General features: G+C 37.8%; 1 protein-coding gene across 1 annotated transcript in view; it reads left to right on the top strand.

The window, feature by feature from the left end:
- LOC134615179 (serine/threonine-protein phosphatase 4 regulatory subunit 1-like) overlaps nucleotides 1–9597 on the top strand; it is a 47837-nt gene extending 38240 nt beyond the window's left edge. Inside the window, exons 17-20 of the mRNA XM_063459655.1 lie at nucleotides 7103–7223; nucleotides 7521–7655; nucleotides 7853–7994; nucleotides 8968–9597. Coding sequence (XP_063315725.1) covers nucleotides 7103–7223; nucleotides 7521–7655; nucleotides 7853–7994; nucleotides 8968–9122 — 553 coding nt within the window. The 3' untranslated portion in view covers nucleotides 9123–9597. The remainder of the gene's footprint in view (nucleotides 1–7102; nucleotides 7224–7520; nucleotides 7656–7852; nucleotides 7995–8967) is intronic.
- Nucleotides 9598–26357: the final 16760 nt, after the last annotated feature.

Below are 26357 nucleotides of genomic sequence, written 5' to 3' on the forward strand. Positions count from 1 at the left end.
GTATTCTTCAATTCCTTTACTGTGTTAGCCATATACACATCCTGAGCATTCTTCAATTCTTTTACTGTGTTAGCCTTATACACATCCTGAACATTCTTCAATTCCTTTACTGTGTTAGCCCTATACACATCCCGAGCATTCTTCAATCCCTTTACTGTTTTAGCCTTATACACATCCTGAGCATTCTTCAATTCATTTACTGTGTTAGCCTTATACACATCCTGAGCATTCTTCAATTCCTTTACTGTGTTAGCCTTATACACATCTTGAGCATTCTTCAATTCCTTTACTGTGTTAGCCTTATACACATCCTGAGCATTCTTCAATTACTTTACTGTGGTAGCCTTATACACATCCTGAGCATTCTTCAATTCCTTTACTGTGTTAGCCTTATACACATCCTGAGCATTCTTCAATTCCTTTACTGTGTTAGCCTTATACACATCCTGAGCATTCTTCAATTACTTTACTGTGGTAGCCTTATACACATCCTGAGCATTCTTCAATTCCTTTACTGTGTTAGCCTTATACACATCCTGAACATTCTTCAATTCCTTTACTGTGTTAGCCTTATACACATCCTGAACATTCTTCAATCCCTTTACTGTGTTAGCCTTATACACATCCTGAGCATTCTTCAATTCCTTTACTGTGTTAGCCTTATACACATTCTGAGCATTCTTCAATTACTTTACTGTGTTAGCCTTATACACACCCTGAGCATTCTTCAATTACTTTACTGTGTTAGCCTTATACACATCCTGAGCATTCTTCAATCCCATTACTGTGTTAGCCTTATACACATTCTGAGCATTCTTCAATTCCTTTACTGTGTTAGCCTTATACAGATCCTGAACATTCTTCAATTCCTTTACTGTGTTAGCCTTATACACATCCTGAGCATTCTTCAATTCCTTTATTGTGTTAGCCTTATACACATCCTGAGCATTCTTCAATTCCTTTACTGTGTTAGCCTTATACACATCCTGAGCATTCTTCAATTCCTTTACTGTGTTAGCCTTATACACATCCTGAGCATTCTTCAATTCCTTTACTGTGTTAGCCTTATACACATCCTGGGTATTCGTCAATTCCTTTACTGTGTTAGCCTTATACACATCCTGAGCATTCTTCAATTCCATTACTGTGTTAGCCTTATACACATCCTGAGCATTCTTCAATTCCTTTACTGTGTTAGCCTTATACACATCCTGAGCATTCTTCAATTCCATTACTGTGTTAGCCTTATACACATCCTGAGCATTCTTCAATTCCTTTACTGTGTTATCCTTATACACATCCTGGGTATTCGTCAATTCCTTTACTGTGTTAGCCTTATACACATCCTGAGCATTCTTCAATTCCATTACTGTGTTAGCCTTATACACATCCTGAGCATTCTTCAATTCCTTTACTGTGTTAGCCTTATACACATCCTGAGCATTCTTCAATTCCATTACTGTGTTAGCCTTATACACATCCTGAGCATTCTTCAATTCCTTTACTGTGTTATCCTTATACACATCCTGGGTATTCGTCAATTCCATTACTGTGTTAGCCTTATACACATCCTGAGCATTCTTCAATTCCTTTACTGTGTTAGCCTTATACACATCCTGAGCATTCTTCAATTCCTTTACTGTGTTAGCCTTATACACATCCTGAGCATTCTTCAATTCCTTTACTGTGTTAGCCTTATACACATCCTGGGTATTCGTCAATTCCTTTACTGTGTTAGCCTTATACACATCCTGAGCATTCTTCAATTCCTTTATTGTGTTAGCCTTATACACATCCTGAGCATTCTTCAATTCCTTTACTGTGTTAGCCTTATACACATCCTGAGCATTCTTCAATTCCTTTACTGTGTTAGCCTTATACACATCCTGAGCATTCTTCAATTCCTTTACTGTGTTATCCTTATACACATCCTGGGTATTCGTCAATTCCTTTACTGTGTTAGCCTTATACACATCCTGAGCATTCTTCAATTCCATTACTGTGTTAGCCTTATACACATCCTGAGCATTCTTCAATTCCTTTACTGTGTTAGCCTTATACACATCCTGAGCATTCTTTAATTCCTTTACTGTTCGCCTTATACACATCCTGAGCATTCTTTAATTCCTTTACTGTGTTAGCCTTATACACATCCTGAGCATTCTTCAATTCCTTTACTGTGTTAGCCCTTTACACATCCTGAGCATTCTTCAATCCCTTTACTGTGTTAGCCTTATACACATCCTGAGCATTCTTCAATTCCTTTACTGTGTTAGCCTTATACACATCCTGAGCATTCTTCAATTCCTTTACTGTGTTAGCCTTATACACATCCTGAGCTTTCTTCAATCCCTTTACTGTGTTAGCCTTATACACATCCTGAGCATTCTTCAATCCCTTTACTGTGTTAGCCTTATACACATCCTGAGCATTCTTCAATCCCTTTACTGTGTTAGCCGTATACACATCCTGAGCATTCTTCAATTCCTTTACTGTGTTAGCCTTATACACATCCTAGGTATTCGTCAATTCCTTTACTGTGTTAGCCTTATACACATCCTGAGCATTCTTCAATTCCATTACTGTGTTATCCTTATACACATCCTGAGCATTCTTCAATTCCTTTACTGTGTTAGCCTTATACACATCCTGAGCATTCTTCAATTCCATTACTGTGTTAACCTTATACATATCCCGAGCATTCTTCAATTCCTTTACTGTGTTAGCCTTATACACATCCTGAGCATTCTTCAATTCCTTTACTGCGTTAACCTTATACACATCCTGAGCATTCTTCAATTCCTTTACTGTGTTAGCCTTATACACATCCTGAGCATTCTTTAATTCCTTTACTGTTCGCCTTATACACATCCTGAGCATTCTTCAATTCATTTACTGTGTTAGCCTTATACACATCCTGAGCATTCTTCAATTCCTTTACTGTGTTAGCCCTTTACACATCCTGAGCATTCTTCAATCCCTTTACTGTGTTAGCCTTATACACATCCTGAGCATTCTTCAATTCCTTTACTGTGTTAGCCTTATACACATCCTGAGCATTCTTCAATTCCTTTACTGTGTTAGCCTTATACACATCCCGAGCATTCTTCAATTCCTTTACTGTGTTAGCCTTATACACACCCCGAGCATTCTTCAATCCCTTTACTGCGTTAGCCTTATACTCATCCCAAGCATACTTCAATTCCTTTACTGCGTTAGCCTTATACACATCCTGAGCATTCTTCAATTACTTTACTGTGTTAGCCATATACACATCCTGAGCATTCTTCAATTCCTTTACTGTGTTAGCCTTATACACATCCTGAACATTCTTCAATTCCTTTACTGTGTTAGCCCTATACACATCCCGAGCATTCTTCAATCCCTTTACTGTTTTAGCCTTATACACATCCTGAGCATTCTTCAATCCCTTTACTGTGTTAGCCTTATACACATCCTGAGCATTCTTCAATCCCTTTACTGTGTTAGCCTTATACACATCCCGAGCATTCTTCAATTACTTTACTGTGTAAGCCTTATACACATCCTGAGCATTCTTCAATTACTTTACTGTGTTAGCCATATACACATCCTGAGCATTCTTCAATTCCTTTACTGTGTTAGCCTTATACACATCCTGAGCATTCTTCAATTCCTTTACTGTGTTAGCCTTATATACATCCTGAGTATTCTTCAATTCCTTTACTGTGTAAGCCATATACACATCCTGAGCATTCTTCAATTCTTTTACTGTGTTAGCCTTATACACATCCTGAACATTCTTCAATTCCTTTACTGTGTTAGCCCTATACACATCCCGAGCATTCTTCAATCCCTTTACTGTTTTAGCCTTATACACATCCTGAGCATTCTTCAATTCATTTACTGTGTTAGCCTTATACACATCCTGAGCATTCTTCAATTCCTTTACTGTGTTAGCCTTATACACATCCTGAGCATTCTTCAATTCCTTTACTGTGTTAGCCTTATACACATCCTGAGCATTCTTCAATTCCTTTACTGTGTTAGCCTTATACACATTCTGAGCATTCTTCAATTACTTTACTGTTTTAGCCTTATACACACCCTGAGCATTCTTCAATTACTTTACTGTGTTAGCCTTATACACATCCTGAGCATTCTTCAATCCCATTACTGTGTTAGCCTTATACACATTCTGAGCATTCTTCAGCTCCTTTACTGTGTTAGCCTTATACAGATCCTGAACATTCTTCAATTCCTTTACTGTGTTAGCCTTATACACATCCTGAGCATTCTTCAATTCCTTTATTGTGTTAGCCTTATACACATCCTGAGCATTCTTCAATTCCTTTACTGTGTTAGCCTTATACACATCCTGGGTATTCGTCAATTCCTTTACTGTGTTAGCCTTATACACATCCTGAGCATTCTTCAATTCCATTACTGTGTTATCCTTATACACATCCTGAGCATTCTTCAATTCCTTTACTGTGTTAGCCTTATACACATCCTGAGCATTCTTCAATTCCATTACTGTGTTAACCTTATACACATCCCGAGCATTCTTCAATTCCTTTACTGTGTTAGCCTTATACACATCCCGAGCATTCTTCAATTCCTTTACTGTGTTAGCCTTATACACATCCTGAGCTTTCTTCAATCCCTTTACTGTGTTAGCCTTATACACATCCTGAGCATTCTTCAATTCCTTTACTGTGTTAGCCTTATACACATCCTGGGTATTCGTCAATTCCTTTACTGTGTTAGCCTTATACACATCCTGAGCATTCTTCAATCCCTTTACTGTGTTAGCCTTATACACATCCTGAACATTCTTCAATCCCTTTACTGTGTTAGCCTTATACACATCCTGAGCATTCTTCAATTCCTTTACTGTGTTAGCCTTATACACATCCTGAGCATTCTTCAATTCCTTTACTGTGTTAGCCTTATGCACATCCTGAGCATTCTTCAATTCCTTTACTGTGTTAGCCTTATACACATCCTGAGCATTCTTCAATTACTTTACTGTGTTAGCCTTATACACACCCTGAGCATTCTTCAATTACTTTACTGTGTTAGCCTTATACACATCCTGAGCATTCTTCAATCCCATTACTGTGTTAGCCTTATACACATTCTGAGCATTCTTCAATTCCTTTACTGTGTTAGCCTTATACACATCCTGAACATTCTTCAATTCCTTTACTGTGTTAGCCTTATACACATCCTGAGCATTCTTCAATTCCTTTATTGTGTTAGCCTTATACACATCCTGAGCATTCTTCAATTCCTTTACTGTGTTAGCCTTATACACATCCTGAGCATTCTTCAATCCCTTTACTGTGTTAGCCTTATACACATCCTGAGCATTCTTCAATTCCTTTACTGTGTTAGCCTTATACACATCCTGGGTATTCGTCAATTCCTTTACTGTGTTAGCCTTATACACATCCTGAGCATTCTTCAATTCCATTACTGTGTTAGCCTTATACACATCCTGAGCATTCTTCAATTCCTTTACTGTGTTAGCCTTATACACATCCTGAGCATTCTTCAATTCCATTACTGTGTTAACCTTATACACATCCCGAGCATTCTTCAATTCCTTTACTGTGTTAGCCTTATACACATCCTGAGCATTCTTCAATTCCATTACTGTGTTATCCTTATACACATCCTGAGCATTCTTCAATTCCTTTACTGTGTTAGCCTTATACACATCCTGAGCATTCTTCAATTCCATTACTGTGTTAACCTTATACACATCCCGAGCATTCTTCAATCCCTTTACTGTGTTAGCCTTATACACATCCTGGGTATTCGTTAATTCCTTTACTGTGTTAGCCTTATACACATCCTGAGCATTCTTCAATTCCATTACTGTGTTAGCCTTATACACATCCTGAGCATTCTTCAATTCCTTTACTGTGTTAGCCTTATACACATCCTGAGCATTCTTCAATTCCATTACTGTGTTAACCTTATACACATCCCGAGCATTCTTCAATTCCTTTACTGTGTTAGCCTTATACACATCCTGAGCATTCTTCAATTCCATTACTGTGTTATCCTTATACACATCCTGAGCATTCTTCAATTCCTTTACTGTGTTAGCCTTATACACATCCTGAGCATTCTTCAATTCCATTACTGTGTTAACCTTATACACATCCCGAGCATTCTTCAATTCCTTTACTGTGTTAGCCTTATACACATCCTGAGCATTCTTCAATTCCTTTACTGCGTTAACCTTATACACATCCTGAGCATTCTTCAATTCCTTTACTGTGTTAGCCTTATACACATCCTGAGCATTCTTTAATTCCTTTACTGTTCGCCTTATACACATCCTGAGCATTCTTCAATTCCTTTACTGTGTTAGCCTTATACACATCCTGAGCATTCTTCAATTCCTTTACTGTGTTAGCCTTATACACATCCTGAGCATTCTTCAATCCCTTTACTGTGTTAGCCTTATACACATCCTGAGCATTCTTCAATTCCTTTACTGTGTTAGCCTTATACACATCCTGAGCATTCTTCAATTCCTTTACTGTGTTAGCCTTATACACATCCTGAGCATTCTTCAATCCCTTTACTGTGTTAGCCTTATACACATCCTGCACATTCTTCAATTCCTTTACTGTGTTAGCCTTATACACATCCTGAGCATTCTTCAATTCCTTTACTGTGTTAGCCTTATACACATCCTGAGCATTCTTCAATTCCTTTACTGTGTTAGCCTTATACACATCCTGAGCATTCTTCAATTCCTTTACTGCGTTAGCCTTATACACATCCTGAGAATTCTTCAATTCCTTTACTGTGTTAGCCTTATACACATCCTGAGCATTCTTCAATTCCTTTACTGTGTTAGCCTTATACACATCCCGAGCATTCTTCCAATTTGTATATTTCCAGTTCATCCACAGTATTGGAATTCTATAAATAAATACATAAAATCATATAAATCAGTTTTTTTTTGTTTTTGTTTTTTATTGTAAAATAATTGGAGCTGCTGAGTCCTAGAATGTTTTGCTTAAAATGCTCTGTTAACTGTAGTAAAATGTTGGAATAATTGCATTTGCTCAATACAATAAATCCATTATATTTTCAGACAGCTAATTTTGATCTTAGAGCTGTATAACCCCAAAGATGTGTATGACTACTTGCGAATCATTGCACTGACCTTGTGCTCAGACAAAATATCCGAGGTGCGATGGATCTCTTTCAAACTGGTAAGTAACCGTAAATCGGTAGGAAGGATGATTGTGTGTCACAGTAACACCAGCACATTAAGTCAAACCCCCAAGGACTTCCCATGAATTCCCCCAGCTGTTTGGATTTCATTTTCTGTGCTCTGATTATCTCTGATTAACCCCTGTACATACCAGCCGTTCTGTAAATCCTAATCGAATCACATGCTTTGTACTTTTATTTAGTTTGTTTTATATTATTCTGGGATCATTTTACATGTAGTAAATGTCTAACTTGTGAACAGTGTATGTTTTAATGTGTTCATTTTTTTCATGCAGGTTGTAGCAATATTACACAAACTTTATTCAAACGGCGAAAATCAACTGGGTATTAATTTCATTAACGAGCTCATTCTCCAGTTCCGGCATTCTTCCAAGTGGGTGGGACGCCAAGCATTTGCTTTCATCTGCCAGGTATTTTCCTTTATTTAACCAGCCACGTTTAGATCAGGAATGCCCCATGTTCCTGTGCGTACCGGCTATACGCGAAATGTTTATACAGAGCTGAATTTACTAAATGTTAGAATGTGAAAACCGAACTGATATTCCTTCAGAGGGGCGGGATTGTGGACCGGAGGGTTGCGCTTCACTGAGCGTGTTGTTTTTTTCAGGCTGTGGTGCAGGAGGAGTGCATCCCCGCAGATCAGTTCGCTTCACACTTGTTACCCAACCTCCTCAGCCTGGCATCGGACCCGGTGCCCAATGTTAGAGTGTTGTTGGCAAAGGCTCTGAAGCAGACTCTGTTGGAGAAAGGTGAAGTATTTCTGGTTGAAAATAATAATATGAAATCTTTATTAATACAATAGAATTAGGAATGTTTTCTACTTAATATGAAGACCGTGTATGAGGGCGATTATTGTATGGGATGTAGGATCAATAATCAGTAGGGGTAAAACACTCCCAGCAAAGCTTGCTCCTCCCCTCTACCTGAAACCTCCAACCAATCAGGTGATGTGTCAGAACACTCCCAGCAAAGCTTGCTCCTCCCCTCTACCTGAAACAACCAATCAGGTGAGATGGCAGAACATGCTTGACAAGCTTGCTCCTCCCCCTCTACCTGAAACCTGCAACCAATCAGTTAAGATGACAGAACAGGCCCTGAAAAGCTTTTCTCCTTCCCTCTGTGCTCCTTTTCCTGGAACCCCCATCCCACCAGGACTGGCAGAAGTCACCCAGCATGTAATGGGAATAATTAAAGGAGCAGTGTCTGTATGCACTCTAACCATTACAGCTTAAGAAGGGCTCTTTAAGATCCGGAATGTGGTATATTGTAATTCAGCCCTTATTTTGCTGGATTGCTGTGGGCGTGAAGTCTGTTCCGGGATGAAGGATCTGGATGGTCACTTTCCCCTGTAGTATAGAAAGAATTAACGAGGAGGAAAACACCCTTACTCTCCAATACAGCATCTACAATGCACGCCCTGTAGCTGCTGTGATTGTTTATATGATAAGTATGTTCCATGCTCTGCTAAAGGAATACAATCATTCTCAGATGTGCTGGCCAGTGTCTTGATGTCATGGGAGAGGTAAGTCCTTTCTGAGTGCGTGTTCGCAATCAGGGGCAAACTTCTCTGGTGGGAGAATGGATGTTGGCGGGAGTGGGTGTTGCATTAGTAACAACCACAAACCATGAATGATGCTTATGGTGTCGGCAGTGGCCAGTAGACGAGTAGCTGCTTTTTAGTACCGTCCTGACACTTACGTTATGTACGGCACTGTCTTTCAGCGTACTTCACCAGCCTGGGTAACCCGTATCTGGACGCTGTGGAGAAAACCGTGCTGACTATGCAGCTGGACCGAGACCAGGATGTACGTTTCTTCTCCAGCACTGAGCCAAAGCGGCACATGACCTCCTCTCCAACAGAGCAGTCTGTGGACTGATTTCCAAACCCAAACATGTCTTCTCTAAAACCTTTCCCAATTCCAGAAGAACTCCTACTGCTCACTCATTAACAGCATGGGAATCACTATAAGGAAATGACAATATATATCTAGAACTGCTTTATTTAAAAAAAAAAAAAAACAATTAAGAAAACGCAGAAAAAAATGTAAAAAACATAGAAAAGCCACAAAAAACTAATTGTAATGCACGTAGCTTATACGGTGGCTGAACATGCGGCTCACTCTATCTATCCCTTGCTTGATTACCTGTTCACTAACAACCGCAGGAAAAAGGGCTTAACCAGGAAATGATTAGTGCAATCTGACGCTCTGTTTTTGTGTAAATACGTGTGTAAGATGACAGCCTGTAAAGAATTACTTCTGTATATGTTTTTGAATATATTTTATATATTTTTTTTATCAAAACCTGTGGATGAGAAAAAAAATGATTAAATGATTTGGATTTGACCCTTAAGCTTTCTAACCATGGAGAATGGGATTTCTCTCTTTTTTTTATGTATTTATTTTTTAACTACCACGTCGGCAATAAATAATATTAAATAATGGGTCGGCTTCTTCCCGTAGAGCAGAATGGAGCAGAAATAGAACTCTGAAATGAGAATAACTAATGTGTCCTCCTGTCCTGCACAGCAGTTAGGAAGGAGCAAAGCTATAGCAGGCCAATATGTTATATTATGCTCACCGGGCCAATATGTTATATTATGCTCATCAGTCCAATATGTTATATTATGCTCACCTGGCCAATATTTTATATTATGCTCACCGGGCCAATATGTTATATTATGCTCACCGGTCCAATATGTTCTATTATGCTCACCGGTCCAATATGTTATATTATGCTCACCGGTCCAATATGTTATATTATGCTCACCGGGCCAATATTTTATATTATGCTCACCGGGCCAATATGTTATATTATGCTCACCGGTCCAATATTTTATATTATGCTCACCGGGCCAATATTTTATATTATCCTCACCGGGCCAATATTTTACTTTATGCTCACCGGGCCAATAATTTACTTTATGCTCACCGGGACAATAATTTACTTTATGCTCACCGGGACAATAATTTACTTTATGCTCACCGGGACAATAATTTACTTTATGCTCACCGGGCCAATAATTTACTTTATGCTCACCGGGCCAATAATTTACTTTATGCTCACCGGGCCAATAATTTACTTTATGCTCACCGGGCCAATAATTTACTTTATGCTCACCGGGCCAATAATTTACTTTATGCTCACCGGGACAATAATTTATATTATGCTCACCGGGACAATAATTTACTTTATGCTCACCGGGACAATACAAAGGAGTAAGCAAGTGAATATACAGTAGTAAAATACGTGTGGTAGCCAAGAAATGGCTACAGACCACCAAGTGGGAACCCCTTATACCACTTATACAGAAAATATTAGAAATACATACAATTGGTGGAACACACGTCTGATGATTCTAAAAAATAAGACAGAATGGCATAGTATAATACTGTTTAGTATAGATATATATGGAAAAAATAAAGCAATATTACTCACAAGCCCAGAGCCAAATTAGCATATGGCTCTCATGGGAAGCGTGATGGGACGCTTAATAGGATGTCCCCATCCTTCTTCTTGTTGTTCCTTAAGTAGTAGTTGGTGAAGGATGCAATATTCAGATGTCTTTCAAATAGCAGATGTGTCTTTATTTGATGAATAAAAGTTGTACAAAGATAAAAGATAAAAAGTCCAATTGACAATTAAAAGGTGATATAAGTAAAAAGTCCTGTATATACAGTCTGATCCAAAACGCGTTTCGCCCTGTGGTGGGGGCTTCCTCAGTTGGTGTCAGTCAGTATACTCTGGGTAGGCTTCCTCGGCGTTCTTTTGTAGCACTTCTGTGTTCTACTTCCGGGTTTGCATTACTTATCCGCATTTGGAACGCATACTGCGTTCCACCGCCGTCTACATGCGTTCCACTTCCGGGTCGCGTATTGTGTGTCAATCGGGCGCACAATAAACGTCACTGGAACGCATGATAGTCGGTTTATGCGTTCCACTTCGGGATTTTTTACAATTAGAGTCATAACAGAATGTATGTTTGCAAAGTGTTGGAATATTTTGCAATTAGAGACTTTACAAAGTGTATATTCTCTAAGTGTGGTAATTACTATGTGATATATTCATTTGTTTATTTCAAATTCTATTTTATATATATATATAAAACTTGTATGGTAGCTAATAACCAGCAATAAATAGAAATACAGAGCAATCTTCAAGGAAATTATAATGCTGTGAGGTTAATATATGGCATTAAAATACATGATATACATATTGATATACGGTTCATATATTTCTGTTATATATAAATAAATTTTACAAAAGGCATATGTGTAATACTATATACATATAGAACTTATATGACATATAATGATGTTGTACATAATTATAGCTAAAATCTATTATGGTAATATGCTAAAAAATGGGAAAAAATATCGTACTTTAAAAGGAGTGGATAAGAAAAATTGTGTATATATTTTAAATAAAGTGACAAATCTCGAAATCCGAATTTAGACCATAAGGGATAAGGGTGTTAAAATTGAAAATAAATCTCATCTCTTCTGAGCCTATCTTTTTGGTGTAATCTCCCCCTCTCCAATTTTTCTTAACTATTTTGAGGGGGCAGAAAAAAAGGTGATCCGGGTTAAGGTTATGATGTGTTTTAAAATGGTTGGATACGCTGTGGGTTTCCAAACGTTTTTTAATATTTCTTACGTGTTCTGATATTCGTACATGTAGGCACCTAATTGTCCTGCCAATATATATTAAATTACACGGACATTTTAGTAGGTAAATAACTCCTTTTGAGTAGCATGTTAATTGGTCTTTGATAACAAAATCGATATTGGTGTGTTCTCTAAGGTCTGTTATATGTCTTTTTGGATTTTTTGTTGACCTACATGCTAAACATGTTCCGCACCCGTAAAAACCTTTGCTTTGGTTTAGAAAGTGTCTGATGCTTTTTGATGGCCCTTCGCTGCTGTGGACTAATGCTTTCTTTAGATTCGCTGCACCTCTATAGACGATTCGAGGTCTGGATGGTAAAACATTTTTTAAAATTGGATCTCTTTGGAGGATGTGCCAGTGTTTTTTAATAGTCCTATTTATTTTGTTATTGTTTCCGTTGTAATTGCATATAAAATGTGCCTCATTTGTGTTTAAAATTTTGGGGTTTTTCTGTTGTTTGTAAATTAATAGTTGCTCTCTGGGAGTGTCTCGGATTTCTTCCATAGCTTTAGTTAATTTTGTTTCTTCGTAACCTCTTTCTAGGAATTGTTGTTTTATTATGCTTGCTTGGTCCATGTAGTCCTGTTCAGTCGTACAATTGCGTCTTATTCTTAAGAACTGGCTCTTGGGAGCATTGTCCAGCCAGGGTTTGTGGTGGCAGCTCTTTTTTTCTATGAATCCATTAGCGTCCACTGGCTTAAAAAAGTTTTTAGTTTTAATCTGTTGAGCTTCGATAAAAATATGGAGGTCTAAAAAGTTAATTTCTGTAGTGCTATGTATGGTAGTGAGTACGATTCCCCATTCGTTGGATGTGAGGAAGGTTAGAAACATATTTAAAAGATCATGAGAACCATTCCAAATTAAAAATATGTCATCTATGTATCGGCGATAGGTCACCAAATTCGACACCCAGGGGTGCTCTGAAAAAATAAAAATCTCCTCCCAGTATGCCATAAACAAGTTGGCATAACTGGGTGCGAATTTGGTGCCCATCGCCGTACCCCTAATTTGTAGATAGAAAGTGTTCTCGAACCAAAAAAAATTATTGGTTAAAATGAGATGGATGCCTTCCAATATAAAATTCATCTGTTCTTCCTTAAAATTTGCTTTTGTTAAAAAATGTTTTACTGCTTCTATACCAATATCGTGTGGAATTATGCTGTATAGAGATGTGACATCACTAGTGACTAATATATTGCCATTTTCCCATTTGCTTGTTTCTAAAAGTTGTAATATGTGTATAGTATCTTTTAGATATGCAGGATTTTTAACTACTATGGGTTGTAAAAGCAAATCAATGTATTCCGAGACTCTGGAGGAGATGGAGTCTATCCCGGAAATAATTGGGCGTCCTGGGGGATTTTTTATGTCTTTGTGGATTTTAGGAAGGTAGTAAAATACTGGTATTTTTGGATGTGTAATTGACAGATATTTACTTTCTTTTTCCGTTAATATACATTTTTTAACAAAAGCAAATTTTAAGGAAGAACAGATGAATTTTATATTGGAAGGCATCCATCTCATTTTAACCAATAATTTTTTTTGGTTCGAGAACACTTTCTATCTACAAATTAGGGGTACGGCGATGGGCACCAAATTCGCACCCAGTTATGCCAACTTGTTTATGGCATACTGGGAGGAGATTTTTATTTTTTCAGAGCACCCCTGGGTGTCGAATTTGGTGACCTATCGCCGATACATAGATGACATATTTTTAATTTGGAATGGTTCTCATGATCTTTTAAATATGTTTCTAACCTTCCTCACATCCAACGAATGGGGAATCGTACTCACTACCATACATAGCACTACAGAAATTAACTTTTTAGACCTCCATATTTTTATCGAAGCTCAACAGATTAAAACTAAAAACTTTTTTAAGCCAGTGGACGCTAATGGATTCATAGAAAAAAAGAGCTGCCACCACAAACCCTGGCTGGACAATGCTCCCAAGAGCCAGTTCTTAAGAATAAGACGCAATTGTACGACTGAACAGGACTACATGGACCAAGCAAGCATAATAAAACAACAATTCCTAGAAAGAGGTTACGAAGAAACAAAATTAACTAAAGCTATGGAAGAAATCCGAGACACTCCCAGAGAGCAACTATTAATTTACAAACAACAGAAAAACCCCAAAATTTTAAACACAAATGAGGCACATTTTATATGCAATTACAACGGAAACAATAACAAAATAAATAGGACTATTAAAAAACACTGGCACATCCTCCAAAGAGATCCAATTTTAAAAAATGTTTTACCATCCAGACCTCGAATCGTCTATAGAGGTGCAGCGAATCTAAAGAAAGCATTAGTCCACAGCAGCGAAGGGCCATCAAAAAGCATCAGACACTTTCTAAACCAAAGCAAAGGTTTTTACGGGTGCGGAACATGTTTAGCATGTAGGTCAACAAAAAATCCAAAAAGACATATAACAGACCTTAGAGAACACACCAATATCGATTTTGTTATCAAAGACCAATTAACATGCTACTCAAAAGGAGTTATTTACCTACTAAAATGTCCGTGTAATTTAATATATATTGGCAGGACAATTAGGTGCCTACATGTACGAATATCAGAACACGTAAGAAATATTAAAAAACGTTTGGAAACCCACAGCGTATCCAACCATTTTAAAACACATCATAACCTTAACCCGGATCACCTTTTTTTCTGCCCCCTCAAAATAGTTAAGAAAAATTGGAGAGGGGGAGATTACACCAAAAAGATAGGCTCAGAAGAGATGAGATTTATTTTCAATTTTAATACCCTTATCCCTTATGGTCTAAATTCGGATTTCGAGATTTGTCACTTTATTTAAAATATATACACAATTTTTCTTATCCACTCCTTTTAAAGTACGATATTTTTTCCCATTTTTTAGCATATTACCATAATAGATTTTAGCTATAATTATGTACAACATCATTATATGTCATATAAGTTCTATATGTATATAGTATTACACATATGCCTTTTGTAAAATTTATTTATATATAACAGAAATATATGAACCGTATATCAATATGTATATCATGTATTTTAATGCCATATATTAACCTCACAGCATTATAATTTCCTTGAAGATTGCTCTGTATTTCTATTTATTGCTGGTTATTAGCTACCATACAAGTTTTATATATATATATATATAAAATAGAATTTGAAATAAACAAATGAATATATCACATAGTAATTACCACACTTAGAGAATATACACTTTGTAAAGTCTCTAATTGCAAAATATTCCAACACTTTGCAAACATACATTCTGTTATGACTCTAATTGTAAAAAATCCCGAAGTGGAACGCATAAACCGACTATCATGCGTTCCAGTGACGTTTATTGTGCGCCCGATTGACACACAATACGCGACCCGGAAGTGGAACGCATGTAGACGGCGGTGGAACGCAGTATGCGTTCCAAATGCGGATAAGTAATGCAAACCCGGAAGTAGAACACAGAAGTGCTACAAAAGAACGCCGAGGAAGCCTACCCAGAGGATACTGACTGACACCAACTGAGGAAGCCCCCACCACAGGGCGAAACGCGTTTTGGATCAGACTGTATATACAGGACTTTTTACTTATATCACCTTTTAATTGTCAATTGGACTTTTTATCTTTTATCTTTGTACAACTTTTATTCATCAAATAAAGACACATCTGCTATTTGAAAGACATCTGAATATTGCATCCTTCACCAACTACTACTTAAGGAACAACAAGAAGAAGGATGGGGACATCCTATTAAGCGTCCCATCACGCTTCCCATGAGAGCCATATGCTAATTTGGCTCTGGGCTTGTGAGTAATATTGCTTTATTTTTTCCATATATATCTATACTAAACAGTATTATACTATGCCATTCTGTCTTATTTTTTAGAATCATCAGACGTGTGTTCCACCAATTGTATGTATTTCTAATACTCACCGGGACAATAATTTACTTTATGCTCACCGGGACAATAATTTACTTTATGCTCACCGGGACAATAATTTACTTTATGCTCATCGGGACAATATTTTATTGTATGGCCACTAGGCCAATATTTCTGCAGGGCAGACCAGGGCTCAGTATTTTTTCCATGAAGACCCAGCAAACAGCACATATGCAGGAGTTGGTCCCTGAATGTACCCCTTTTTAGTTTCTGGGGTTCTGGCCTGAGCTCCCTCCTTAAAGAGATCCCACTGGTATAAAAAGTGTCTAAGGCCACGTGGGACTGTCTAAGGCCACGTGGGTGTGTGTAAGGCAAAGTGGGTGGGGGGGGGTGTAAGGCCACGTGGGACTGTCTAAGGCCACGTGGGTGTGTGTAAGGCAAAGTGGGGGGGTTGTAAGGCCACGTGGGAGTGTACAAGGCCATGTGGGACTGTATAAGGCCATGTTGGGTGTATAAGGCCATGTGGGACTGTATAAGGCCATGTTGGGTGTATAAGGCCATGTTGGGTGTGTATGGGTTGCGTCATTTAATCAGATTAAGCTGTCGGGTGTTTGAATCCCCATTTGCTATTAAATACAGCCATCTATCTGCCTCTGGGCGCTTCTCCGGTGAGTATATTAGTTTAGATAACTGAGTAGTAAATGGTTTTACTCCAGTTTTGTTCCTTCAGCTACACGTTGTTTTTTGTTTTTTTATCCTTATCGCATTTCCAGGTTGTAGGTGAGCATCTCGGTAAGTTTTATACGGCCATTGTTATTATTTTATAAACCAGCTGGCTATCCTGACTGTCAGATCTGCCTAAATACCGCAGTCCTGGAGACAAAGATTATTCCTGACTAGTTAGTCCACACTGAGTACCTGTTTAAATCCCGATTCTAAGTCCAACACTTGTTTCAATCAAGGTACGAGGCAATGAGTGGGTACCTGCAGGGGTCGAGTCCTGGGGAATAAAGTGTGGGAACTCACCCAAGATCCACCTCTCTCCCCCCCCCCCCCCCCATATAGCTGGGTGAAGGGGTGACCGTGTGCGGTGGCTGAAAGTGATTAGGTATGGTGATATTGTATGGAGGGGGTGTCAGTGTGTGTGTGGGGAGGTGACAGAATGAGTGTATGGGGGGAGTGACAGGTTTGTGGGGGGAGGCTATGACGGTATGTGGGGGAGGCTGTGACAAGGTGTGGGTAGGAAGGCTGTGAAAAGGTAGATGGGATGTGAAAAGGTAGAGGAACTGTGAGGTTGGTAGGGGGACTGTGAGTGGGTAGGGGTTTTGTAAGGTGAGTAGGGGGGGCTGTAAGTTGTTAGGGGGACTGAGTAGGTAGGGGGGTTGTAAGGTGGGTAGGGGGGCTGTGAGGTGGGTAGGGAGCTGTATGTTGGGTAGGGGAACTGAGTGGGTGGGTGGCTGTGAGGTGAGTACTGGGGACTGTGGGGAGCTGTATGATGGGTAGGGGGACTGTGAGTAGGTAGGGGTTTTGTAATGTGGGAGCTTATACATTTTTCTCTGCTTGAGGACTCTGTATTTGGCAATATTTTTATTTACGTCAGGGATGGCATGACCTTGGTTCTTGCTACTCCAAGCATAATAGGTGCTGGAGCCTGCTGCAGTCGTTACGATGCTCAAAGTACCCTGACATGTTTTTGCCCTCGCCCAATGAATAAAATTCTATAATAGTATATGCACAGAATTTACATTAACCATGCCAGATTGGCAGGTTGGCTGCCGCTGCCGGAGGTGGAGTTACAGTTAGTCTACATATCTCACAATGTGCAGAATTTCGTATTAATATGATGCACACACGGTCCTTGTACTATGACCAAATCACTTGAGCAACCCTTTAAGGCGTTATTTACTAGAATCTCCCAGTGTAGGCTTCATCCAGATCTTACTTTAAATGGGGACATGGTGTTCCCAGATCAGATTCTGTAAACTGGTGCTCTGCAACTGCTTGTAACTTGTGGAATAGCTCTTATATTCTCTTTAGCAATCATCATTTAATTTATAAAGATTAATTTATAAAATAGATCATTTATGTTAAAAGCTGCACTTTTTATAAAAAGACACTCTACACATAAAGAACTTAAAGGACCACTCTAGGCACCCAGACCACTTCAGCTTAATGAAGTTGTCTGGGTGCCAGGTCCAGCTAGAGTTAACCCATTTTTTTTTTATAAACATAGCAGTTTCAGAGAAACTGCTATGTTTATAATAGGGTTAATCCAGCCTCCAAATCCTCTAGTGGCTGTCTCATTGCCAGCCGCTAGAGGCGCTTGTGTGATTCTCACTGTGAAAATCACAGTGAGAGTACGCAAGCGTCCATAGGAAAGCATTGATAATGCTTTCCTATGAGACCGGCTGAATGCGTGCGCACCTCTTGCCGCGCGTGCGCATTCAGCCGAAAGGGAGGATCGGAGAGGAGGAGGAGAGCTCCCCGCCCGGCGCTGGAGAAAGAGGTAAGTTTAACCCCTTCCTCCCCCTAGAGCCCGGCGGGAGTGGGACCCTGAGGGTGGGGGCACCCTCAGGGCACTATAGTGCCAGGAAAACGAGTGTTTTCCTGGCACTATAGTGGTCCTTTAAGCAGAGCTAAGCTGCATTATGTGTGTGTAGTGTTCCTTTAATAAATGAATGTTGCTTTCACTTTATGTCCCGGTCTAATTTCAATAGCTGTTCCCAGTCGCCGTTTTGTCTTTGGCCGTCACTGAGCCTGGATCCATATTATTTTGGGATACTGTTCATATCTCGGTAAATAAAGGATCTATAAATGACCCCATTACAGATTCCTTCCATCAATCAGCAGTATTGCTTTGGTGTGATTTACCCAATTCCCAGGGTTAATCTTTGAATGGCTTCCTGCCCTCCCCAGAAGTCCTGCAATTATTGGCCTACAGTTCCTTTTCTTGATTAATCTTTGCTATAGTTTTTTTTATTATTATTATTATTATAAAAAGTGGCCAAAAGCATTAAAGCACGATTTCCTGAGAAAGTATCCCTAGTATTTAAATGAAACCTATATGTAACAGTGTGTTCTATTGCTACGGTAGTTTATAAGATCATAAATCAAATATACAACGGTGTGTCTCCCCCCGACCCCCCCTCTATAATGATCCAATGTCCAGATCTAGCGATGCATGCTCTCATTTTATCAGGGCTAGTCACTACACTGGGAATCTTCACAAATGTGATCCAAATAGCAGAAATGGCCGAGTTGTAGATTTTTCCTTATGGAACCCAGGTTTCGGTACCGATTTGACATACATTTTCTCTGTATTAAAGAATTGTTTCTGTTGTAATTATTGAAAAAACTGAAAAAGAAAGGATTAGCATTATTCAACCAAACTAAATTATAAGGAGAAGGATGGGGCTCCCTAACAAACCCCAAAAAGGATCGGACAATACAGCAAAAGGAAAGGAAGGATGCGCCAATAACATTGTAACAAAAGATGTAACCAATGGGAGATAGATACAGAAGAATAAAAACCAATAGTAAAAAAAAAAAAAAGGTCAAAAATAACCAATAAAATGTTCAAATAAATGTGCAAACTTACGAGAACAGACAAATCTTGTAGGAAAGTCTCTTCTCTATGGAGGTGCCAGATCAGGAAATGCTTGGGATCCGTATCAATATACAAAAAACAATGGGAAAAAACCCAATAGTGTAGTATATCACGATAATATAAGGTACTAATTATTCGTAGATCTTATGTAGCCCTACTCACGTTTTATAAAGCTAGAACCAGCTCTAGTATGAATGACGTTCAGTAATATAGTCATCAGATATCACAGCAATATGGGGACCATAAGGCCACCCAAAAAACAGAAAACAACAACAATAGTGCTCTATGTGTAAACGGAACCAGGAGATATAAATTAGACATTTTAGTCACATTTAATTGAGCAGGTAAACCGCTCAAAGGAGACGGCATGAGTGATATAACTCCCACCTAGGATTCTTTAGTGAGGTCATTACTGAACCGATGAACAATTCGTGCCAAACTACTAATCCAGCATGCTGCCTGATTGAAAGTGAGATTGCTCGTACCAGTCCCTGCCCTACGCGGCTCTGCTCATTGGATGACAGCGCCCCTGCTCATTGGCTGAGAGAGCTCCTACCCGGCCCTGCTCATTGGATGACAGCACAGCTCCTAGCCAGACGTGTTACATTAAAGCAGACGGCATAATATGTCAAATAAAATCTCTCACCCTGGAATTAAAGTGTGAAATTATTAAACAGTCTGCATTTACATTGTGATTTACTCGCACACAAACCTTTTATCTATTATGTCCATTCAATGATTGTAAAAATCCTTCATAAGTGAACACTCCAGGCACCATAACCACTACAGCACACTGTACAGGATCACTCTCCTTGATTGAGGGCATTTGTCGGCTCTCTCAGCAGGTGTCCAACGGGACCCAGGTAAGGTGGCAGGTCATTTTAAAAAAATGTTTTACTCCAGGACAGCATAAGGGCATTCCTAGCACCACAACAACTACAGCAGGCTATAAAGGTTATGGAACTTGGGAGTGTTTATTAATGAACATTATAAAAAACATTTCCCCACACTCCCTTTTCTGCCTAGAGTAGTGCGTTTCAACTGAACAAACAGCAGTCTGTAAAATAAATAAATGGTTTTGGACGTGCCAAGCATCCTCTATTCCCAAACTGATATGTAGAGCTTTTACTGCAACATTTTCTTAGTGTTAGAAGAGGACCCTAGATTAGATTTTTCCAGTGCTTTATTGGGGCTAAGGGTGCCATACTTTCCTCCGTCAGGTTCTCATTTACAATCTGGAAGATCCACGTAATGCAACACCCTCCTTTAGGGAGCAATGTTCTCGTCACTGATCAAAGTTTGCAAGAAAACGCTGAGCTAAATAAAAGGACTTGTGCACTGAATGAATTCAGACGGCAATAAAGGATGGTTTGACTCAAATAAACGTCAGCATCGTTTTTGCTGAAAATTGTCCAATACTGATATCTTTGGTTCGGACAAATTAAATGCCGGCAAATCGTTCCGTGGTTTTTAAGGGAACCAAGTTAGGGAGAGAGCTGTGTAGTAGATGAATCCCTATTTTGTTATCCTTAAATTTGACAATGGGTCAATCCAGTCTCTGTAAGTCCTTTCCAGGAAGTTAAAGTATTTCAAGATTTATCTTTTGAAACCAGAACAAAAAGAAAAGCATTTAGTTTTGCTACTCGATCTTTGAGAAATCACAATATAAAATACAAGTGGCTTTTCCCCCTAAAACTTAGCCTTTCATATGATGGCAAAAGATAAATATTTGAGAACAATGCGAGCCTAACAGACTGGCTCAAAAACAACAAATTATTGCTGTAGTTTTATAACCCTTTACTGTAGAGGGCAAATGTGAACATGTGTGATAAAGGGAGGGAGGAGATGGGGAGTAAAAAGGATTTTTTTTTTATATATTTTTTTTTTTCTCACAGAGTTTAAATTTGCCACTATAGGCTCCATGTTGGACTAAAAGAATATATACATTTATTATTTTATATGCACTAAGGTAAAACTTTTCCGAAGCAATTAACACTTAAAAAAAGTAATATTTGTCACTCTTGACGCTTATATATATTTAAAAGTTACTAATTTTTCTACAACTAAAATATACTAGCTATTAATAGCTAGCACTTTACAGATTGATATTATAAGCACTATATTTAAGGTAATGATAGAGTAATTTTTTTTTTTTTTTGCTACTATAAGTAGCCCTTACATGAGGTACCATAAGAAATATATATATCTTTAAGAAATTCAATTATTATTTTGTATCCACTAAGATAATATTTTTGTGAATCCAATTAATACTCGATAATGCAACACTTTCTCGTTATTCCTGTTGCTCCAATATATTAAATTCAAAAAAAAATTCCACAAGTTTAATATTTTAGCTAGAAATTGTTAGCACTATATAGATTTCTACTATAAGCACTAGGTTCAGGTAATGATAGAATAATGAAGGTATACACAAATGCAATTAACCCCTAGGGCGCATACTTCTGCAATGTAAGGGAGTCACGACACTCCACCAAGCCATGTGCCCTTAAGTGGTTAAATTTTTTTTTTTCTTCCCCTCTACAAGGGAGATTTATATTAAGTAAGAGGGAGGTCATTTTAGCGGTTGGTTTCCAACTCAGGCATGGATTGGGGTTTTCACTCTTGTGTAGTTTTGCTACTCTAATTTCATTGCACATCCATGGTTGTCAATGATTACTATAGTATTAGGTTTTTACCTAATAGTTGGATGATTGATGATGCTGGTCCTATTCAGAGGCCAACGAAAGGAAGTATGTGTTCTGAGTTTTTTTTTACTATATTTTCTCTTAGTGTGATGTGTTTCTTCTTTTTTGTTGCTTTATATCAGGAAGTCAAAAAATATCGCTTTGATGTATTCCCATGCTGAAGTTTTTATCCTTGAATGTTCAGGGGCTTAATACCAATAAGAAAAGGCACAGATTGTATGATTTTTTGACAGAACAAAATATACAGGTTGCTTTTCTACAAGAAACGCACTGGCTTAAAGATACCAGACAAACCTGGGGTGGAGATAATTATGCAACTGTGATCCAAGCCTCTTTAACTAAAAATAAAAAAAGGGGTGTGGCAATTATATTCAAAAAAGACATTAATCCAGAGATTCTACACATAGAACTCGATCCAGAAGCAAGGTTTATTATTTTGGTCTGTAAAATCGAAGATAAAATTTTTACATTGGTCAATGTATATCTACCTAATGTCGACCCAATGACCAAATTTGCTCTGATAATGGATAAAGTTTATAAAATTAATAAGGGATATTTGATCATTGCCGGTGATTTCAACTGTGTTAGTGATCCATCCCTGGATAGAACTACTTTATCCACCTCGCCTAACAATAAAGGACCTACTAAGCAAGCCAAAAAACTAAATAATATTTGTAAGCAATATAATTTATATGATATCTGGAGATTACTTCACCCTCTTAAAAAAGATTTTTCCCACTTATCCGGTGTTCACGGTACTTACTCCCGGATTGACTTTTGTTTAACAAACGCCATTACAATTCCGCTCTTTAATAGTATTAATCTTAAGGAAAATACATGGTCAGACAATAGCTTTGTTTTATTTGATCTTGGTAATTCTCCTCCTTTCTCTCGTAATACCTGGAGACTGAATGATGCCATTCTAAAGGACACAAACAATAGGGAGGATTTGACCAAATTATTAGAATATTTCTGGGCAGAAAACAATCCGGGAGACACCTCCCCTATAATAAACTGGTGCTCCCATAAATCCGTAATGAGGGGCTATATAATTAAAATAGACCATATCCTTAAGAAAAACAGTGGCACAATATTGCCTGATTTATATATTGAATTTTATGCATGTTCTAAAATGAATAAACAACAATCCTCCCCGGAGTCGAGAACTCACCTAAAAGAGTTACAAACTCAAATTAATTTAAAAGAAGAGGAAAAAATTAAGATTAATATAAATAAATTAAAATTAAATCACTATATTTCGGGCAATAGAGCGAGTAAAAGTCTAACTAGGAGATTACGTAATCATTATGCTAAAAATAAGATAGAAAAACTGGTGGTCGATCAAATAGTATATTCCACTCCATCTTGGACAAAAGTTTAACCAGTTCTATCAAGACTTGTACAATTTAAGGCTGTCCCCAGAAATAAAGGATATTAAGGGATATTTATTAAATTCCCAAATTCCGAAAATCTCTTCCCAGGATCTGACCAATTTGAATAAAAACATTTCTCTAGAAGAAGTGCAAATTCAAATTGATAGACTAGCCACAAACAAAACCCTTGGCCCTGATGGCTTTACAAATCTATATTATAAATATATGAAATTTATCTCTTAAAACCCCTTACTGAAATGTTTAATCAAGCAGCAGAAAATGAGGTTATACCAAAGGAACTATTACAATCAAATATTGTCCCTATTTTGAAACCGGGCAAAGCCAGTTGGGACCCAAGAAATTACAGACCGATTGCACTAATTAATGTTGACATGAAAATATATTCTGCCATTATTGCTGAGAGATTGAAAACAATAATTACTAAACTTATTCACCCAGATCAAATAGGCTTCATCCCCGGTAGATGGGCATCAAATAACACCCGAAAGCTCATCGATATTATAGGTCTAGCTAAAGTTCATGAAGAGCCCCTCCTGGCCCTGTCTTTAGACGCAGAAAAAGCGTTTGACAGGGTCGGGTGGGACTATTTAAGAGAACTCCTTAAGGCATATGGCTTTAAGGGCTGGATATACACTGCAATTATGGTTTTGTACTCTTCTCCCTCGGCCAGGACCGTGGGCCCTAATATTATTTCGACTTGGTTCGATCTTAAAAATGGAACAAGGCAGGGATGCCCCCTGTCACCGCTTCTTTATATTTTATCTCTTGAACCTCTAGCTGTTAATATTAGAAATAATCAGTCAATAAAGGGGGTTCATACGAAATCTCATGATATTAAGATTGCATTATATGCCGATGATGCTTTGGTCACTCTTACATCTCCGGAAGACTCATTAGTAGCACTAATGAAAGAAATTGATAATTTTTCAAATATCTCTAATTTTAAGTTAAATGTTTCAAAATCTACTGCTTTAACTATCAACTTATCTTTGACTCAGGTCGAAAGGCTATCCCAAAAATATCAATTTATTTGGACTGATACAGAAATTAATTACTTGGGTCTCAGTTTTCCTGCTAACGCCTCCCATATCATGGAGAGGAATGTTATGCACTTAATAAAAGATATGAATCAAAACTTAAAAAAATGGAAAAACTTAGAAACTTTATGGACAGGCAGAATCAATATTATAAATTCTTATATTTTACCAAAATGGTCGTATTTATTTTCAATGGTCCCCCTTAAAGTCCCTAAGGTGTGGCTATTGATGATTCAAACGGCTATAAATAAATTTATTTGGAAAAATAAAAACCCTAGAATAAGTCAAAAGAATATCACCAAAAAACTGTCCCAGGGAGGGCTAAACTTTCCAAGAATTGCTAATCTTTATTATGCTAATATCATACGACATATATATATTCTGCAAGACCCTCTCTTCTTCTCTGAACCTTGGTATACTATGGAATCTGAAGCCTTACATGCTTCTAATCTTTATTCTTATATATGGTCAGATCCTGGGAAGTTCCCGAGGGACTTGCCTAATTGCCCAATATCGTTGGCTCAGTCTCTGGAAATATGGGTCGAAATTAAAAAAAATTTGGGTGTAACTAACCTAATCCCCAGAACATGTAAACTAAATATACTAGAAAACAATATAGAAGATATATCATTGAGACATTGGCCTAACAAAGACACACTAACTTTATTAGATATTATGCAGGGTGACAATATTCTACCCTTTCAACAGATTGTAGATAGTCTCCATTTACCATCTAAAGAATTATTTTCTTATATCCGCATTAAACATTATATTCAGAAACATGTTATTCAATCTTCTTTTCCTTGGGCTAAAGAGTTGCAAACTTTATTTTCTTTTCAAACTGTACCCAGAGTTATTTCGGTCGCCAGCTCGCTTTTTAAAGGCCTAGATACTTTCCCCTATAAACTGGTTAAAATATGGGAAAATGAACTCAATTTAGTGATTTCCCCAAATGACTGGTTTTCTTCTATAATTCTTGTAAATAAATCTGTTCATGGCCTAAACTTGACTGAGTGTCACTATAAGCTACTCCACAGATGGTACTACACTCCGACAAGATTGGCCAAAATGTATACCTCCCAAGACCCTACTTGCTGGAGATGTGGCACCCATTCTGGTACATATGTTCATATATGGTGGTCTTGCCCAGCACTTAAGTCAATATGGGCCTGGGCTTTTAATATCTTTTCCGAAATATCTTTGAGTGAGGTATCATTTAACCCCTTAAGGACACATGACATGTGTGACATGTCATGATTCCCTTTTATTCCAGAGGTTTGGTCCTTAAGGGGTTAAAGACATAAATAGAAATCCAGCTTTAGCCCTTCTCCATTTGAACTGGCCTTTTAAATCAAGTAAACATATTTGTCTAGCTATCCACTGCTTTATTGCAGTCAAAATTATCATAGCGAGACAGTGGAAATCTTCTGACTCTTTTCAGAAAGGTTCCTTGATTAAACAAATTAAATTCCAACTGACAATGGAACATGATATTACTAAAAACTGGTCAGTGCTTTCAAAAAAAACCAGACTGGTACTCAACTTGGTTAAAAAATTGTTCTCTAATTTATGGTAATTAATAAATCTTTTTGGTGTTGGGGGTATGAAAGATGGAATTTTACCTAGATAGAGGAACCTACCTCATGGACAATATGCACTTAAAGTTATGTTTACTTCTATTGATATACTTCTTATTCATTTTCTATAGACTTCTGTTTATGCCAAATGAATGACTTCCTGTTTTTTGTTATGTATTTTTTTTTTCTCTTCTCCTTCTATATCTGGTTGATTGACGGTTATATTCTAAACAATGT

Source organism: Pelobates fuscus, chromosome 6 (assembly GCF_036172605.1).
Source record: "Pelobates fuscus isolate aPelFus1 chromosome 6, aPelFus1.pri, whole genome shotgun sequence".
Taxonomy (NCBI): Eukaryota; Metazoa; Chordata; class Amphibia; order Anura; family Pelobatidae; genus Pelobates; species Pelobates fuscus.